The 20,799-nt window shown below is 39.4% G+C and overlaps 1 protein-coding gene across 1 annotated transcript in view; it reads left to right on the top strand.

Moving 5' to 3' along the window:
- Positions 1 to 20,799, top strand: part of itpr2 (inositol 1,4,5-trisphosphate receptor, type 2) — an 80,784-nt gene that overhangs the window by 47,378 nt on the left and 12,607 nt on the right. Inside the window, exons 40-55 of the mRNA XM_072434531.1 lie at positions 65 to 248; positions 3,792 to 4,045; positions 4,392 to 4,592; positions 5,419 to 5,529; positions 5,674 to 5,769; positions 6,468 to 6,587; positions 7,136 to 7,264; positions 8,092 to 8,284; positions 8,447 to 8,572; positions 9,746 to 9,921; positions 10,409 to 10,573; positions 10,679 to 10,862; positions 12,666 to 12,734; positions 14,265 to 14,386; positions 14,909 to 15,074; positions 15,450 to 15,610. Of these exons, the coding sequence (XP_072290632.1) occupies positions 65 to 248; positions 3,792 to 4,045; positions 4,392 to 4,592; positions 5,419 to 5,529; positions 5,674 to 5,769; positions 6,468 to 6,587; positions 7,136 to 7,264; positions 8,092 to 8,284; positions 8,447 to 8,572; positions 9,746 to 9,921; positions 10,409 to 10,573; positions 10,679 to 10,862; positions 12,666 to 12,734; positions 14,265 to 14,386; positions 14,909 to 15,074; positions 15,450 to 15,610 (2,457 nt within the window). The remainder of the gene's footprint in view (positions 1 to 64; positions 249 to 3,791; positions 4,046 to 4,391; positions 4,593 to 5,418; positions 5,530 to 5,673; positions 5,770 to 6,467; positions 6,588 to 7,135; positions 7,265 to 8,091; positions 8,285 to 8,446; positions 8,573 to 9,745; positions 9,922 to 10,408; positions 10,574 to 10,678; positions 10,863 to 12,665; positions 12,735 to 14,264; positions 14,387 to 14,908; positions 15,075 to 15,449; positions 15,611 to 20,799) is intronic.

The following is a 20,799-nucleotide window of genomic DNA, read 5'->3' as shown; positions in this document are numbered from 1 at the left end:
AAACATCAGCATCTTTACTCAATTTTAAACTACGGGCAGTTTAATTGTGAAACCCTTTTTGCAGAACTCCTTTTACCACCAACTTCACAAGCAGAAGCAGTCGGAGCGCTTCTTCAAAGTGTTCTACGACCACATGCAGGTGGCTCAGCAAGAGATCCGAGCCACCGTGTCAGTCAACATGTTTGAGATGAGCAGCAGGAAGAGAGACGACGACGGCGAGGGCGGCGGGAGCGGCCGGTTCAAGAAAGGTAACTGCGGCGGGTAAATGTTGCGTTTCGCCCGCCTCTCGTCGCTCACTGTTCCCCTTTCACCTCGCTGCCAAGTGAAGCTCTGACGTTGACGCACGCGTTCCAGACGGCAAAGTTTCTGTCAAAGGGAAGAATAAAGTTTGTTTCCTTTTGACTTCCCAAGCAGGGCGGTCGCGTCGCGGATGAGTGATGTTTCAAACGTGATGTGCCTGATGTATACATGCAGATATTTATGACATAATGAGCATGAAAAATACTCAATGAACTCAAATTGATGGTTTGTTTGAATCTGAACATCTGCCATTTTACACTAGAATTGTTCAAAGAGACAATGAGTGAATTCCTATGCTTTACTCTTTGTTGTTGTCTGTTTGTTTACCTGAACAAGCAGCAGTTTGTGTATTTTTGGAGATTCTTTTGGTAATTTATTTGTGACTTATTATTCCCTAGCAGAGCGGTCATGTTGCAGATGAGTGTTTCAAACGTGATATGCCTGAGATTTACATACAGATATTTATGACAAAATGAACATGAAAAATACTCTATGACCTCAAAATAATAGTTTGTTTTAATCTGAACATTTGCCATTTTACACTAGTTCAAGACCTAGTTTAGTTCTAAAACCAATCAGGAAAAGAGCAATTTTGTTGTCTTTCAATATTGATACCAGTGAAAATGAGTATCAATACTAGTTTTGGCAGGGTTCAGAATAAGCGGTATCGCATCGCAAAATGCTACGCAATTTCTCTCAAATGCGATGCATTCGTCAGAAAAAACAGTTTGTATCGTAACTTTTGCAATATGAAAATGTGTTTCATTTCAACCAAAGCGCCTAAAAGTACTGATCACTCGTCAAAAACGGCATGACACATGTAGGACGCTGTGTTGACATGACGAGTCCCGCTGCTGTCACAGATCACGAGTCTGAAAGTGGGAGGAGCCACAGTGCGGTAAAGTCAGACTTCTGAGGTCAATAACTCCTAAACGCAAAGTCTTTGCAGATCATTCACATGCCAAAATACTCATATTTACACTGCCAAGTGACACAACCTCGTTTTTAATAATCAGATGTGTATTTTGGGCGCAGCGAATTGCACTGATCCGAAAGTGCAGCCGGAGCAGAGACCAGTGCTTGGGGACAGTTATCAAATGTGCAGCCGGAGCCGAGATGAGTATTTAGGGACCGTCATCAAATAGCAAAACGAAAAATGGAAACGTTTTATAGCTGGAATAAATAAATAGAGCGGTACAATTTGAATAACAGAATAAATACGCCATGATGGACACCACAACAACCTTTATTTTTGCATCAGAAGCTTAATATATATTTTTTGTGAGTGTAAAGACAATCAATATGTAAATAAGGCCATCTGACTTGGTGTTAACTAATATGTTCAACAACTAATTTCGTTTGCAAGTTTTCTGTTTTATTTTGGGGGAAAAATGTAAAGTGTTTAAAAGTTAATTTTATTATTTATTTATTTTTTAAATAGAATGTTTACAAATACATTTGAAATAAATAATCTTGTTACATCAATGGAAAATATTGATTGTTAGTCACTATCAAATTGCTATACAAATTTGAAAAAATTCACGAATTGTTTAGCAGCACCGCTATACAAGTGAAAATCCTTAATCTGAGCCCTGTTTGGTATCGATTAGTATCTAGATATAGATTTTTTGGAAAGTCCTACACCTGAATTGTTCAAAGAGACAACGAGTGATTTCCTATGAAGTGAGTTAAAAGCATGTGACTAATGTTAAACTAGTGGTCTGCAATTAACTGAATTTAGATTGAGATTTGTAATTGCCAATGATAAGCTTGGGTCTTTTTAATCGAGCGGTGAACAGCCAATCAGGCCTGCGAGATATGGCGATAAAGATCAAATCGTGCTCTCGTGATTGTGATAATCTACTGCGATATTAGGCGTGTTCGTTATAAGCGGGACCTGCGCAGATCCAGTCAGTGTCGCTCGACTTTGGAGTTACCGGTTGAACCCTTATGGTCTGCACGAGGCTGCTGGGCGGTTGTTTCTTCCAGACGAGCTGCAGCTGAACACGAACGCGCCTATTGTCATATTGTGATTCACTATCTGCTCTTTTCCCCCACACATTTCTCCAGCTGGTCAGCCTCTGTAAGACTAACAGTGAAGCAAATGACTATATTTACGTCTTACAGGCAATAGAAAAGTACAAAGTGTTCTTGAGTCGTGGGAAGATTTAAGTGTTCATCCAGCTTCAAGAAAATCGGTTAATTGTTTCTGCCCTCCAGCCAATCCTTTTGTCTTGGAAGAAGAAATGTGACTATTTTATGATTTTAAAGGGCAATAACATTGTGTATTGTGTGTGCTCAGGGGAAAAGATAGCCACTTTTATTTGTTTTTAATGAGAGAAAATAAAGTAAAACATTGGGATGAAATTGGGATTATACATTCATCACTCAGCTCAAAATATTTTATTCTAATTGGCAGTGTGGGTGGTCCCAGAGTTCCCTTTGATCCTGGCTTATAACAATAGAGGAGTTAAAATCCTTAAGGCTCTTGTCACTTGGCTGACCTCTGCACACGCTGTGTTTCCAGTCACATGTCAGAGGGCATGTGACACATCACACTATCGAAAGACTATTGTGTCAGAACTGGTGGCTTTATACTCCAGAATACTTTCTAGGTGTTTTTAATGGCATAATGAGTTCACAGCCCAGCAAATAAACGAACAAATCCAGACAGTGTTTTGCCCTCTCACGGAACTACATTTAAAGCATTATAAACTAACTCTGTCAACTAGACTGAACTCTGAAGCCTGAAGCAGACCTGAAATAGTTTGTTCATTGTCTGATATATATAGTTTGGCCTTGAATGTTTTGTTTTCTCAAAGTGTAATTACGTTTTTGAGTTAGCGAGTCTGCAACAGGCTTAGCACCAACTAGTTGGCAGCTGGTTCAAGTCTCACCCGAGTGCATACTGACATTGGATCCCTGGGTTCATCCTTATCTTATCTTATCGCACATTATTGTTATTGCGATATTGAATGCATATACCTAGAGCAGCGAAAAATAATAATATATACCTGTGACTAGTTGAATATAATAAGTCATATTCTGATCATCGCAATCATTATCTGGACTACTGGATATAGAAACGAATAAAAATACCTTGGCATTGGTGAATCAAAATGTCAAACAATAAACTATGTCTGATTTTCATCGTTAATATTATTTTATACATATTCTCTCTATATAAACCTTCAGCCTTTATTTGAGTGATAATGTATTTAAACGTCTCAAAGTACAATAGAAATGATAAATTGACCAGTTGATTTATTGGAAATATAATCGCTTATGTGCAGCAACATACCAAATTAATGTCCAAAAGCTTTTATATTTGCAAGAATGTTAAAATGACAAACTCAACTGAAAGAATCAGAATCCGTATTGGTCGAAATTACAGTGTTTTACAGGCTTTATAAACATTAAGATCTTTTCACATGTGACTTAAAAATAGCAACAATTTGTTCCATGTTACCGATGGTGTTTTCTGCTGTTAGGTAAAGACTCCAGCCTTCTCATGAGGAACGACATGCGCGGACAGCTGAAGGAAGCCTCCTCTGTGACCTCTAAGGCGTTCTGCGCCTACAGAAAAGAGCTGGACCCCGACTTAGAGGGCCTGGGTCAGAACAGTGAAGTGATCGGGCCTGAGGAGGTCTTAGAAGAAACCCAGATGAGCGCCACCATCTCCATAATGAAGCCCATTCTACGTTACCTCCAGCTACTTTGTGAAAACCACAATTCAGAGCTGCAGGTATTTGCTTCCATGTGTTTTTATCACACTGGTACTTAAGGTGCACTATGTAACTTTTCATTCTTCAGTGAGCACCAGAAAAGTTACATAATGCACCTTTTAAGTGAATTATAGTGCTAAAGTCAGAATCATAGCATAAATCCAAGTATCTAGTATTTTAGATGTTATACTATACAGACTAAACTAAACTACAGACATTTTATTTCGATCAAATATTAAAATTACCCCTCAAAACATAGCATTCGATACTTCCTCTATAAATCCTCTCTTTTGTCATAATTAGCTTTTAATAACTATTCAAGTAATTCGAACTCTGACAATTTAAACTTTAAACTCCATCATCCAGAACTTCCTCAGAAACCAGAACAACAAGACCAACTACAACCTGGTGTGTGAGACGCTGCAGTTCCTGGACTGTATTTGTGGCAGCACCACAGGAGGTCTGGGCTTGTTGGGACTTTATATCAATGAGAGCAATGTGGACCTGATCCGGCAGACTCTGGAGACCGTCACGGAATACTGCCAAGGACCCTGCCACGAGAACCAGGTGAGACGTCATGATGGGTCACATTTGGCATTCTAAATCTCTGTCTTAGATTTAAGTCCTTTTTTAATTGTTATTTTTATAGATTTTTTTAATTGCATGCTTCTATTCACTGGAATTTCACTATTGTCGGACAAAGGTGATGCATCAGACTCTTACCATTAACATTCACACATGATTCCCCGTAAATTGCCATGTGCATATTGCCAAAACTGTCAGCTCTGATCCCGTTCACACAGGCTTCAATCCCAGAACATTGCCAGGTTTGCTCTGTTCACACTTAACCAGGGAATTTGCCAGATCAAAAATACAGGGAAACAAGTTGTGGTTGCTTTCACATTCATGTTTCTGCCAGGTCGAGTGGCTTTATATACAGCATAAATTCAGCTGAATATTATTATCATCACCCTTCATGAATAATTCACTGAAGAATGGCATGATCAATTGCATTTTCATTTGTGACTTATGTTTGGTTTCTGGAATAATGATGACTTCGTGGGGGCCAATCGTCAGTTTTTCCCTCCCATTGCATTACATTTGATTTGTATAAGAAAATATCCAAATATAAAAAAATACACAAACGTTGCACCTGTACATTTCTATTTGTGACTCTTGAACCAAAAATCAATAGATGCCAGCAGTCACTTAACTTCCTTTGGCCTGTCACAAGAATTACTCTAAAGACTTATATAGCGCTCACTAGTTTTCGAATGTGTGAACTTTTCTTTGAGCTGTCGAGGACCCGTATGATGTCCTCCTAAACCCAGCCATTCACGCCTATAAAGTTGTCAGATATGCGTCTCTAACCGCCGTCCTCCTTCCCCTCCAGTCGTGTATTGCCAGGCACGAGTCCAATGGCATCGACATCATTATCGCGCTTATTGTGAACCCGATAAACCCGCTGGGGAAGAATCGCCTGGACCTGGTGCTTGAGCTGAAAGTAAGTGCCTATTATTGTTTTTTATATCTTATTGGCTGCCAACTGTGACCTCCAACAATTAGTGCAACTACAGCCAAGACACTATAATACATTGGCAAAGGCGAGCTGAATAAATAAATCGATTGTCTTGTGCTTTTGCTGTAGAATAATGCCTCCAAACTCCTGTTGGCCATCATGGAAAGTCGCCATGACAGTGAAAATGCGGAGAAGATCCTCTACAAGATGAGGCCCACTGAGCTGGTAAGTGGAGACTCACAGAAGATTACAGTTCATTGTGAAAATGTGAATACTCTCAGAATTGTGTAGAACGTTTTGTGGCTTAGTCTTCTCGTTGCTCGGTGAGTACTTTGCTCCTCAACCAGGTAAAAGGTAAAACAAATATCCCCGAGATACAGTAGGTACTCTTTAGCATGTACCCAGCTGAAAGTCCAGAGATGAATGCTTTGACACTGTCCTATTGTTCCTCTCTGCTCCAGGGTTGTGCCAGTAATAAACACTATGTCAACCTTAACTTGTAGGATATCGATATGAATGTAAACGTTGGGGATATTTGTCTAGCAGGAATCAATCGGAATAATTGTGTCTACCGCAATATCCGTTGAAATAATCGTTATCTGGACTGTACAGACTTTAAAGCATATGCCAAAAGAAATGTCATCAGAGATGGCGGGATTGGTAAATCAAATCGCCCAAAAAATTATAAAAACTGATACATATGTATATTTTAATCAATAATAATAGCTTTCATTCACAATATTAAACCTTAATGTGGTTAAAAATGCGTAAAAACCTAATTTCACTCTATAAATCATCGTCTGTCTACTCGATAATACTGGAATAATTGTTAGTTATATCCCTGTTTTTAGCGCTTGTGGGTGTGTTTTACAAAGCACTGATATTTATTACATGTTCTAAAATTCTAAATGGCTGTATTTCAGGTGGATGTGATGAAGGAGGCGTATACTCAGAGTCTGGAGAGCGAGGAAGAGGAGGACGGTGTCGGGGACCAGATCAAACCCAGAGACGTGGGACACAACATTTACATTCTGGCTCATCAGGTGAAATAACTATCTTTGTTGTTATTTATTTGTTTCTTCTATAATGAGAACCAGTGGAGACATATTTTGATTTTCACACTTCCCTTGTGCAGGACTATTGAAACTGTTGTTACATGTTTATAGTTGTTTTATAGGTTTAGAAGGTTAACAGTCTGTATTTAATCATAAAGCATAACAGAACTACCAGAAAACTAAAAAAATACTTTCTAATTCGATGTAAAAATACCTCTTAGGAGCAAGTCCAAAACAAGCACACTTACAAATCTGCCAGCGACTTGCCAACAAAGTTTCTCTCAAAAGTGGACCTTGTAAATGTGCTTCCCGTAATTTCCTCTTTCCCTCATTTTACAAACGTTACAGACTTATAGAATGTCACGATGCCATTTCAAATCCAGCAATATGTTTCCGGGCGCAGTGTGGTGTGTAATGATCGGTCTCTACTTTCTGTCTCATTTTGTTTGCATCTCGTAAAGAGTGTTTTGGAACTTGCTCCTGTTCTGCCGCTATAAGAAGTGTAAACACGAATATTGCCGTGTTATTTCACGCAGTTGGCCCGGCATAATAAGATACTGCAGCAGAGCCTGAGACCGGGGTCCGGCTCCGGGTCGGCGGCTGACCTGGACCACGAGAAGGATGACGCTCTGCATTACTACGCCAATCACACCGCGCAGATAGAGGTACGGCGCGCTGCCTCGTCTCACGTTTATGTTTTCTCATTTGAAACGGTTACGGCACCTTTAATTCATAAAACGAATCGCTGATGAGCAGTTGTGAGATACGATTACCCACAGAATAAAATATGTGATTCATGTCCCTCTACATCAAGTCAACATGTTGTATATAAACCAAGATAACCTATGAGAAACACTTAAAATGTCTATATTTTATGTAGCTATATGTATTACTTCATCCCACTCCTTTTCGAGCAAAGATAATTTTGTTTTCTTGTCATTTAAGTATGTAAATTATTTATTCACGATTACCTTATTTATATTTTTCTTCTTCTTGTTAAGTTTAAATTGTTACAAGGAATGTATAAAATAATCCTTGATCAAAAAATCTAACCAAAATCTGACCCAAATCAAATCAAACCAATTTGTTCTATACAGTGAATACTTCAACTGTATTTTAATCAATATCAAAATCAGTCTATGTTTTTATAGCACAATTCATACCAAACGTCATCGTGTGCTTTTACAGACAAAACAATATTCATCACGATGTATGCATTTAAAATGACAATACAATATAAAAAATTAAAAAAAACAATAACAGCGGAATTTCTTTTAACAGACACTTTGGTATATGGCAATCCATCAGAATGTGTTAAAACATGCCTATAAATGATTCAAAATCAACCAGAAAAGAGATCTTCCCCCAGTATTAAAATAATTCCCAATAGTGTACATTGATGACCAGTTTGCAAAACAATGATAGACAACATTACTTTATTTCTTCAAACCTTGAAAAAAAAAAACTCCTATATTCTACATTTATCGCGTAGATCGTGCGTCACGACCGGACCATGGAGCAGATCGTGTTCCCGGTGCCCAACATCTGCGAGTATCTGACCGAGGAGTCCAAAGTGCGCGTGTTCACCACCACCGAGCGGGACGACCAGGGCAGCAAGGTCAACGACTTCTTCCAGCAGTTTGAAGACCTCTACAACGAGATGAGGTGGCAGAAAAAGATCCGCAGTAAGTTTCCCACTGCACTTGGCAGCTAATGATGCCCCTATAGCTGGTGGTGGGATGGTGAAATTGTGATGATAATGCATTGTTATTGCCTATATAACTGTGGGAACATGCAGTGCCTGAGCTGTGTGTGCCAGTATTTACACGGAGCTGTTGTTCTGACAGAAAATAAGGCGCTGTTCTGGTTCTCGCGACACATTTCTCTCTGGGGAAGCATCTCCTTCTACTTGGCCTTTCTGCTCAACGTGGCCGTGGCCGTGTTTTACCCCTTCGGCGACGACGGCGACGAGGGTGAGAATTTGACTGAAGAGATGTGTTTTTATTTTTGCACACGACTAATGGGAGTGTTTAGTGTCTTGGGTTGACAGAAACATGTATAATCAGATGCTAAAGCGAGTTAAAACTAGTTTCGAAACCCATTTGAAGCTTTGAACAATTATCAATGCTGAAAATAGAATCCCACAATTACAACAAAACATGAGCTTTTCTGTTTTAGGCCTATGGCCTATATCAGAACTATTATAAGACCACGTGGTAACATTAAAGAAACAACTATTATTTTGTGTTTAAAATAACATTGTATTTCAGTATTTTTTGATTAATCACCACTAGATAACAATATCTTTTCTTTCTATTATCTTTCTTACCAAACGGTAATTGAAAGATAATAATTTCATTGCTTATTCAAATTTTCACTTTATATTATAGCTAAAGAAAATATAATTCTGTCAACTGGACAAAGGTGAATACATTGTGCCACTCTTGACTACTGTTAGCATACTGTTAGCATACTCTGATTAACAGAAGTCAGGTGACATTATTAGGGGCTTGAGCGCATGCAAAATATGACTCAGGTGTCAGTTCATACCATAGAGTGTCAATAGACTTAACTAATAATATATACTTCTTACTGTAAACAACTAGTTTGTGTTAGTTTTAATGTAGTCAGCTCCTCCAATCAGACAGATATATGGCAGACTTATCCAAGTAGCTTTTTCAGTTCATCTGACAAAGTTCTTTTTAGTGGCAAAACATACTCACGCTTAAAACTTTTGTCCATTTGACAGAATTAAAACAAAATTCTATGGAACCTTACTGGACGACCGAGGAATTGCAGACATCACAGGAGATTGCTGACCTGGCTTTGCCTCAGAAAAGTAGACGGATTGCTCTGTTATATAGCAGGTGGCATTTAACCCGCAGTTACCATTAGTATTCATGGATAACTATATACATTTAGGCCGTTTGACCACTTTATTCTCCTCCATGTTTTATTGTCTGTATTTGGCATAATATATATTCTAAACTTGGTGTTTGCTTTGTTGAACAGTGGGGGACAGAGTTGCTGTTTTCCATTAAAATGAATGGATTGCTTCCCCCACGGTGGTCCGGCAGTGGGCGTTCCCTCGGATACAGACGCTATCTGTTCGTTAAAATTATTTCTGGCATATTGTTTTTCCACAGGCACTTTGCCTCCACCATGGAACTTCCTGCTGTGGGTGTCCCTGGGAGTCTTCACCACGCTGCTCCCCGTCCTCCCCAAACCATGGGGCATCCTGTTCTTTCTGGTCTCACTTATTCTCCGAGCCATCTATACAATGGGCCTGGGTCCAGCTCTGCTACTGCTGGGGACTGTGAACGTGAGTGTACAACATGTCGTCCGGTATCGAGAAGCAATACCCGCAATACCGTATTATTCGCACTATAAGGCGCACTTAAAAGCCTTCAATATTCTCTAAAAACAACAGTGCGACACTGGCCATGTCGGTGTCAGTGCTTACTGACCTCGAAGCGATTGTGCGATTTTGTGTGGTACAAGTTTTGTTTCGCTTAATGCGCCTTTATATATGAAAAATAATCAAATAGACCATTCAGTGCGCCTTATAATCCAGTGCACCTTCTATATGGATTCTGGCTGTGCTTACTGACCTCGAAGCGATTTTGTGTGGTACACGTTTTGTTTCACTTAATGTGCCTTTATAGTCCGGTGGGCCTTTGTATATGAAAAATGATCGAAAAGGGGTTAGGGTTCTTTGACAATTCTTTGACGGTGCGCCTTATAATCCAGTGCGTTTTATAGTGCAGAAAATATGGTAATCAATGTCTTTTTTTATTTGTCTTTTCTAGCTCTTCAACAAGTTAGTGTTTCTCGTCAGTTTTGTCGGCAATCAGGGGACATTCACCCGCGGTTACAAAGCGGTCGTAATGGACAAGTTGTTCGTCTACCATCTGGCTTACGCACTCATCTGTCTCCTGGGTCTCTTCGTGCACGAGTTTTTCTACAGCTTTTTGGTAAGAAATCCCGTTGTTCACTATTTGAAAGCTCTGCACGTTTTGATTTGGAAGTCACGGAGTACCATTCTCTAGTAAATGATTAAACGACTTTTGTCTGGCCAGTTGTTCGACCTGGTGATCCGCGAGGAGACGCTGCTGAACGTGATCAAGAGCGTGACGAGGAACGGCCGCTCCATTATCCTGACGGCGATTTTGGCCATCTTTCTGGTCTACTTCTTCTCCATCATTGGCTTCCTGTTCTTCAAGCACGACTTCCGCATGGAGGTGGACCGTCTCCCCGGGCCGGGTACAAACTACGCTTCTGTTTAATGTTTCAGCCCCTTGCACTGTCTCACACTCTGCCACATGTGATCGGGTTACTCATTAGCTTACTTATTACTGTTACTGCACATGCTGTTTTATCAGGTTATAAAAATAAAAAAAACGTGACTTTGCTTGATCCATTTGGTGCTTGGCGACTGTATGATGGGGAAAATCTGTATTTGATTATGTTGGATACTGCAAAAACAATTTAAATTAAATGTAACTGAAGTTTTGACTTTAAATAAAGATAAACAAAGGGTAAACCTGGAACTAAACAAGGCCGTATTGATAAATTAACCGTAGATCATGACTAATACAGACTATTTTCACCAGCATTCGTCTGTTTGTTGTGCTCTGTTGGGGAAAAACTGCAAACCATTTGACAACTGCAGCAAATGAAGTTATTATTCCCTCCTTTGGGAAGAAGTTCATTCCTGACCACGGATACTTGTTACTGTAATCAACTGTTAGTTTTAGTGTAGTTTGCTCCTACCTTCAGACACATATTTAAGGCCATTTAAGACCCCCATCAGCGGACTGAAGAAGCTACTTGGATGAATGCCGAAAAATATTTACTCTAAAATGTTTGTTCAGTCAGAATTCAAATGTATTTTGGTCAAATCAAAGCGTTATTACATCATAATAATAGGCTTATCTTTATCATACGCCCATTATAGGAACTTAACAACAGCGAGTAGTCTGTGAGCTTGGAAATTATATCAATGTTCATATTAACTGATTTAAAATAAGGACAAATGTGTTTGAGTCTCCAATTCTGCTGATAGTGGTTTCAGATCAGTATTGAATTGTCTAGAATCCATACCCAAACCTTAAAGTTGTCCCAATTGTATGACCATCGATATTGACACCTTTTTGGGACAGTAAACTCAACCTTACATTGTACCTTACCTGAAAAATAACCTCTCATAAGTTTAATTTCTCCTCCTCGTTGTTCCGGCAGCGCTGACGGTCACTTGCACGTATAGAGGCGGTCATGCTTTACACACCCCGGGCAGTGTGGGCGTGTTCATGTGCTCTGCCGGTCAGAGACGACCTGCCCGCACATGTGCACCTGTTACATAACCCTCTGGCCGCTTCATTTGCTGCGTTTCTGAATCGAGCGTGGCAGACACAGAGCGGTGGAGTCTTATGTAACCGCTCCACGCCGCCCGCCGCTTTCTGTCTGAAGACTGAGCGTGAGCGTTCAGTGAACTCTGTGGGGACTGAGAGCCTCTATAGGGGACATGTGGAGGCCCTCCTCCTTTAGGGTCTTTTCCATTCATCGTGTTCATAATGTGGCTGGATCGTGGCAAGATTATGAATTCTACTACATTTCTTTTGTCAACACATCAAATGATCTAGTTTACATTTTATTTTGTCTTTTGATCAATGCGTGAGAAGCAGGACATTTTCTTTGATTTGACAACTAATATTTCTATTGTACAGTGAGACTTTTAAATACATTATCAACCAAATAGAGATTGAAATATTGTGACTGAAGGCTTCTAGATAGAGAATATTTATTGATAGATTGGAATTTTGAAAAAAAAAATCCTACATTTTTAATTCTTTTTTTGACATTTTGATTTCATAATGCCACTGTCTTTGTTAGAAAAGGGTATTTTGTCATCAGTTTTAAAGTCTATATAGTCCAGATAAAAATTACAATGATAAAAATACGACGGATATGGATATTTTTTTGTCAAGTAATTGTTGCAGACCTACAAGATAATCACTTTTTTGCTGTCCATTATTCAAACTGATGTTGTTTTTTTGCCTTTTTTAGGGAGAAAAGATCTGGTGAGCAGCGGTGGACTTACAAACACCTGCACCAAAGATGGCTGTCCTGGTTCTGGTAAGACTCTTAGGCCCGCTGCCATAGCAATTCACTATTCAAACTAAACCTTAAATCTTCAGAGCGGTCAATACTCCTCACAATGGGGCATTTGACAGGAAACTGAAACACATGAAGAGAATAGTCAATTAAAATGTTATGCTTGCTCATCGGTGGTGTATTGGTTACAGTTGTTGCACATATGAGCTTTGCCGAATATCTCCTCCTCGCTCCTCATTTCCCGTTACAGCAGTATTTGTTTAATCTTGTTTTATGACCACTTGGTTTAAACTACACTAGCAGTTAAAAAAACAAGAATGGCCCCTGAGGAATAGCATTTTAATTTCCAGTTTAGCATTTTTATTCCATACATGACAAGGTTGTGTCATGCTGCTAATTTTTCATTTCACATATTCCTACAGGCACCAAATCCAAGTGTTCTCAGTGAAAATGAAAGCTAAATGAATGATATCAGAATTGATGTTTTGCCAAAATAAAAATATCTTGTCCTTGTATCGTCAACAAAAAACATGTAAAAGGTCCTTTTTCTGTTCTTTTGTATTTAATTCTACAGTTGATTTAAGTTTTATGCAGTACTTGACCCTCAACCAAAATATTAGCAGGCTTGTTTTAGAACATTTCTGATTGGCCAAAATGTCACGGAGATACAGAAGAAAAAAAGAAAAAAAATAAATATCATTTTTGTTAATAATAACCACATTATTTTATACTACATGAAATACAAAAACAGTAATAAACACTATTAACAAACCTTTAAACCACCAGTTTGCTGATACAAGTTGAATGTTTGAGAATGTTTCCCCCCCGACACATTGTGGGTGTGACCTTTGGGCCTTGGTCAGCTGTTGATAGGTTCCTCGGCCGCTCTCTCACTCGGCGTGCACTGGTAATCATAATGCTCCTCACACACACAAAGGAGCTTGATAAGGCAGAGAGGTGAGTCATTCTGGTGGTGTTTGTTCTCCTGCGTCTGCACAGATCACCTGCACTATAGGGCAGCACACGTGTCCACACCACTCACCCATCGCTGCTCCCCCATCACTTCTCCCCCATAGTGCTGCTCTGACATTTAATATTCATAATATACACTTTGAATAGGACTATTCTCAGATAATGTACGGTCAAAGGATGGATGGATTTATTTATTTATTATTATTTTTTTTTCAACTGAGTGTGTCCACAGGTAAAGAGCAGAAAACATGTTCATGCCATCTCTTCTTTATACCATGTACAAATAAACTGAAAAAATCTATCCAAACTCTGCAGATGGAGTCTGCTTGATCTGCAGTTAGTGACTTTAAGGTTGAAAATGTTTTGAAGTCTTGAAACTTTTTCTATCATTGGGCCACCCCTGCATTAATGGGAGATTACACAGACTTGTTTCTTCTTCTCAGACTTTGAATTTCCTTTGTGCTTTATAAGTGACTTTCCTAAGTCTAAAGCCTAAAGATGCTGGATCGCTCAGCACCCTTTGATAAGCACAAAGACTGTGTTCAGATGGTTTCATTGTCCTTTGTTTATGTCCTCCAGGGGACGATGACGGGACAGAGCGAGTGTGTGATACTCTGCTCATGTGTATCATCACTGTGCTGAACCAGGGGCTTCGTAACGGAGGAGGGGTGGGGGACATCCTCAGGAGACCCTCCAAAGAGGTAACACACTAGTTTGTGTTAGATCTTTAACACCTCCCTGTTGTGTAGGGATGTCACAGTATTAACTATTAGTAGTGTCATAAGAAGAAACCTCACGATTTAACGATTGACACCAAATTGATGACCAAAAACAGTGAAATGCTAAATTCAAATTGTCCGATACATTAACATTTCTCAAGTATGTGACCAGCTCTATGTAATCAAACTTTTTGAATATGAAGTAAAGTTAATGTGACATGGTGACCCCAAAAAAAGCGCTTTGATTGAAGTAATTTATAGATGGGGGTACCCGACTTTATTCTTGTAAATAGATTTTTTTTTTGTATATTATAATGTAAAAGCAGCACTTCCTGATCAAATCAGATTATTGTGGGCTGTTTGCATCCAATAATATAGTATTTTATAAATGGAAGAATCAAATGCTGAGCATGGATTGACCGAGCTCCTGCTTCACTTCTCCTTTTGAAAAAACCTTCTAAATCTGAAATGAGTCTCCGTGTCTGACGTTGGCCGTCTTCACAGGAGCCTCTGTTTGCGGCGCGAGTGGTCTACGACTTGCTCTTCTTCTTTGTGGTCATCATCATCGTGCTTAACCTCATCTTTGGGGTCATCATCGATACTTTCGCCGACCTGAGGAGTGAGAAGCAGAGGAAGGAGGAGATCCTGAAAACAACATGCTTTATATGTGGTGCGTAAGATCAAATCATTGAACTGCAAAGATGTAAATGTGGAAGTGTCTTTCAAACAAGTAGACGTAAAGGTGACTAACAGATGACTACTTTTTGCTTTTAGAGTTTACAAGACTTACAGGTATATGTTACTAGTAGTACTGAGATTAAGGTTAATTCTATTCATTTTGACTTCCATTTATCTATTAATAGTTCAAATAGGCTTGACCGTAGCACCCACTTGGCCACTAAACCCTATGCTATTGGTATCTAATTTAGAAGTGCTTACTAATATAAGAAAAGAAAAAGAAAAGGCTGAAACGATTTACTTAAATGTTTTATAGTTACAGTATTGTTGATGTTCTGTCATTTAAGAACGTTGATGTTTTTTTTAGGCTTGGAAAGGGACAAATTTGACAACAAGACTGTGTCATTTGAAGAGCACATCAAATTCGAACACAACATGTGGCACTACCTCTACTTCCTGGTCCTGGTGAGGGTCAAAGATCCCACCGAGTACACCGGCCCCGAGAGCTACGTGGCTCAAATGATCGCGGTAAGTCGACATCTGTCTTGTTGTTTTTTTCCCATCTGACCACAATTTCCATCTTGTTTGTATTGATTCCGCTAAAGTTTGAAGACATGCTCCTCTTATTATTCCGACAACGCACGAACCAACAAATACCCCCGTTCAAAATCCTAATTTGTGCACTGTTGGCAAGTTCTAGTCGACGGAATACAGATGATGCTGGAGACTAGTTGCGGTCTCCGTCTTTCTTCCTCAGACTTGCACAGCGGCGAGTCTCTCCTGCACACCAAGCAATCGCAAAATGAGACTGAGCCTCTAGGCCTGTGCCGAGCATCCCAATTTATCCTCTCTCCCCTCCGCTGCTTAGGCGAGGCCGCTTTTGTGCTTAGGTAGTCTTCATTTTGCAGAGTTTCCACCCTGCCGAGACACAGTTCTGCTAAATAGTAATTAAGCCCGGTCCGGCCCTATTATCTTCTGTGCACCGACTGGCTCTTCCGACACACAGGAACACGAAGTCGCGGGATGTAAGGGCAGCTAAAGGTGTTGCCGTTAGGTTAATGGATTCAAATGAAGCCTCGCAGCACAATAGCACATTTCGTGATTAACATTCAGCCATGATGGGCATAAGAATAGACCCATTAAAATGACCAATTTGCATAAGGGACGGGGGTAGCGGGCGTTGGATTAATATGCGTTGGCAGGGCTTCTAGCAGGTGGCTCCTGTGATGCATATCCAGGTATGGGCTAATGAAGTAAGGAATTTATTGATGGAGAGCTAATGTGCCATGCAAGAGGTTAACACGGTACCACGCGAGCCCATGTCTGTCAAAAAGTGCTTAAAATTTCGAGATTATATAGTTTACCTTGTACCTACTGATTCGCTTTCATTCATGTTTAACACTCGCCCAATTACAGAGACGATCCCAGCTGCTTTGAGGCCGGTTATACCTTCAGTAACTGCTTTGTAATTGCAGAACATTCTCTGGCTATCTATTAACTCCAGTCTTTCATTATTATAAACTGTTTGTTATTGTAACTCTATTGTTTATGCCCTTTCGACAGGAAACTTGCCCATGCCGGCTAAATTATTACATTTTGATGTGGGTTTTATTGTGCGTTTATCAGAGGTTACATTAACGGAGAATTCTCCGTCGTTGACAGATTTCTTTTCAGATGTAGCGGAAAATTGTGAAGGGCGATGGGTTGAAAATCAAACTTTGACTAGCCCCCTGTTTTTGCTACTATAAAGAAAGATCTTGAAAAATTGACCCTGATCCCATACTTGAGTCTAAGTCAAAGGATTGAAACTATAAAAATATATGTTTTTCCCATGTTTCTCTATCAATTTCCATCCTCAACCGGCTGTTGAATAAGTGGAATAAATCAATGTCTAGATTTATCTGGCAAGGCAGGGAACCTCATCCGATTTAAAACTCTTTAAATATCAAAAGAAAATAATGTTGGGGTTCACGTTGTCTTAAAAATTACTTCATCTCGGCTCAAATCAGAGGGTTGCTGTACTGGTGTGACCCAGAATATGGAGCTCGATAGAAAAATGTGTTGTGCAGTGGGTTTCTGCACAGGACTTACTGGCAGGCAACGAACTATTGGGTCATATGGAGAATCCATGGGTAAAATATGTGCTTTCGACCTGGAAAGAGCTCATGAAAACATACAAACTAAACACTAAAACCAAACAGCTTCGGCCTGAGATTTAAGGTCTGGATAGCAAAAGTTTATAAAAGTTTTGTACAGGATTGTAAAATAAAAATAAAATTGTAACTGTAGAAGCAAATGGAAAGCTTTGATATGTTGAATCAATCCTTTGACTTGGAAAAACAGGACTTTTATAAATATTTACAAATAAGCAGTTATTATAACCAAGAAATTAAATCCTGCAACGACCATTATAACCCTCTGACTTATTTATATTAAATCAGAACCTTCAAGAGGAATATTATTATTTAAATTATATCAATGCATGAATTATCTATGCATTAATAATCTGTATAACATTGTAATAAATGGGAACGAGATGGTCATTTTGATTCGACAGATAAAGAATGGAAGGCTGTTTATAATTCTCTATGGAAGAACCACAAAATCACATGTTTGGAAAGAGTTCTGTTGGAAAAATGTTTCCCGGTTTTTCATAGCACCATGTCAACGCGCCCATTATTCACAAGGAAATTCAAACTGCTGGAGTGAATGTGGCAGCCAGGAGGAAAACCATTATGTTGTTCTGGGACTGTCCTGTTGCTCGGAAATATTGGACTGGAATCAAGAGAGCGTGAATGAATATCTTCGGAACGTTCTCCTGGCAGCAGAGAAAAAGCCGATGACACAAACTGCACCTGACATCATAATGAACGTATGGAAAATGGGAAAAATCACATTCTGACTTAATTTGTAGAAGGACAAATTTGACAGACTTTGGACCAGTTAGAACTCTTATTTTGATTTGAATTATTTTGTTTTTATGACTGTTCTGTGCCATTTGTGTTATTTTTATTTAGTAACGTCACATAAAGCTCTGTTGTTTGGACATATTGGGCCGAGACTAAACTCAAACCGGACTTTCCCCAGGACACCTCTGCCACGCCTTCACTGGCCCAGACTTTCCCTACAGAATTCAGCCGTTTAGTGCTGTTTAGTGTTCTGACACGATAAATAAAACGTGTTTAAACCATAAAAGCTCAAAAGAACAGTGAGAAGTGTGGCTGCAGCGGGTGTGAAAGACACCGGGTGGGCGTGTTCATGTGACGTGCACGTGTCTGTGTGCGCTGCAGATACACAAATGTAGAAGCATAAATGTGTTACTTAACCAGTAGTTTGTACAAAATGGAGTGCAGAGGAGTGTGGCAGCGGAGGAGACAGACGAGCGGGCTTGTCGTGTACATGTGTCTGAGCACTTTGCGTTTCCCTCCCTGCCGAGCACACGAATGGTCCTGATTCTGAGCTGGAACCACTTAAAGGAGGAAATACAAGTACATTTTACATCTGTAACAAAGACCTTTATCTATCGTGAGAGAGTGATTCGTTATTCTGCCTTAAAAAAAGCACCAGTCTCACACGTGCAGTGAAAATATAATGACAGATAAAAATAGCTCACAGATTTTTGGGACCATGTCAGTCATAATGTCGAAGTGTAGTTATGTCTCGCAAAACATGGTGTAATGTCTGTTGGAAAAGTCTTTCATCTCAAATGAAGACGTCTTTTGTTGTTATTTTGCCAGAAATATTCCACAGTATGACGTTAAACATGGCTATCTTGCATTTTAAAATGATGTCATACTTTTGCTTGCCAAAGTATTACCGTATTTTCCGCACTATAAGGCGTACTTAAAAGCCTTTAATTTTCTCAGTGCGCCCTATAATCCAGTGCGCCTTTATATATGGATTAATTCTGGTTGTGCTTACTAACCTCGAAGTGATTTTGTGTGGTACACGTTTTGTTTTGCTCAATGCGCCTTATAATCCGGTGCGCCTTATAGTGCGGAAAATACAGTACTTAAAGGTGCTATTTTAACTAGTTAAATGAGTTTAAACTCTTTGCGGCAGTTCATGTTTATTGCTCACTAACACAACTTTCAGGGGGAGTTTTGCCAGCACAGTAAAACAAACAACCAGTATGCAGAAAACCTGAATTACATGAAAAAATCAAGTACACTTTATCTTTCTCTTTCATTCTTTTTATTTTTTTACTTTTTTTAAAATATCATCTTTTGTGGTTCTGATACGTCCTTGTACTTCCTCAAATTAGCGTTTTGTTTTGATATTATTTTTAGTTTCCGTTTTCAGTATCCGTTTAGACTTTTTGACCACCCTAATCTGTTGTCAATATCATCAATGGCTAACGGCTGATTGCTCTACGAAGCCTCGCGTGCGACCCAAATATACTCGCCAAGCAGCTTTGCCATTGTAAAACACACTAGAATCACACATCATCTTTTTGTCCGAATGCTTCCTGGGAAACCTTCGGTGCTGAAACTCGATGACATTGTCTCCTCGGTTGTCCCGTGCGGCTCGCTGCTGTAGATTCTGATGAAGCTGACAAAGGGGCAGGTGTAGCGTTACCTGTTGTACATGCGGACGCTCGTGTTTGCGTGTGGAACCGTGACAGCCAGAGCCGAGTCCCAGAGCTCTTGCATAACCCATCTCTAGTGTCGCGCTAATAGATCAGCCTTGTGTTCACGTGCGGCCCTGTCTTTCCACACTACACGCTCTACACACGCTACACACACTGCACACGCTACACACGCTACACGACACGTTATCTGCCGCTCGGCCCCCACTCCCGGAGCAGGGAGGTCAAAGTTCATATGTGCTGAATCGCAGCGTCTACCGCCTCAGATAAACGATGCTCTCTTGTGTATACAGTAATATAATGTTTGTGTGGGCGTTAGTATGCTGTAGTGGAAGAAGTACTCTGTGTTGTTATTCAAGTAAAAGTACAGATACAGGAACAAAAAATGCATTAAATATTAAAAAATATCACATTAAAAGATATAAGTACACCTTTAAACATTTATTTTAAAAGTAAAATGTAAACGATATTTCAAACCAATTTTGAGAACTTTTAAAGCGTTGTTTGTTCAAAGCTGGAACTCGGAACTGGATGCAAGATGTTCCCATAAATCTGTTAAAAAATATAAAATCAGCCATTTCAGCAGGTCTAAAACCATAAGAAAAATATCTTTACTTTTTAGTTCAGTTCAAAAATGTATAGGCGTAGATTAGAAAGTACTGAAACCTGGTCTCTTATGTAGTGATGTAAAAGTAAAAAAGTATCTGCTTTAAAATGCACTTGAGTAAAATACAGGTATCTAAAATTGTTACTTGCAATATAGTGTTTTTACTTTTGTACTTGTAGTAGTACACTGTGAAGTAGTACACCATCATGTATGTATACTGTATTATGTACTGTATACTTCAGTTACTCTAATAGGGAGTCGCAGCATGTAAACGATTGACAACTGTGTGTAAATTAAGAAGGTAATAATTTTACTGATTATGATAACTGCATGAACACTATGGCTGCAAGATTTATTACACTAAAAACAACAAAATTACCTGTCTGTATCATGTAAAAAACTGCCCACTCTGTAGTTTACACCTACAAAGTTCTGAAATATATTTGAATCTTGTATTAGTTTAGCAGTTTTTTCTCAATCTTCTTTCAAATGTTAATGCTCTTGGATTAGTCTAAGCCAGTC

This window comes from Eucyclogobius newberryi, unplaced genomic scaffold (genome assembly GCF_026437365.1).
Source record: "Eucyclogobius newberryi isolate DKJ021-1_F unplaced genomic scaffold, fEucNew1.0.hap1 SCAF_7, whole genome shotgun sequence".
NCBI classification, from domain to species: Eukaryota; Metazoa; Chordata; class Actinopteri; order Gobiiformes; family Gobiidae; genus Eucyclogobius; species Eucyclogobius newberryi.
Note: the sequence above shows the minus strand (reverse complement) of the source record. Positions and strands in the feature narration are given on the sequence as shown.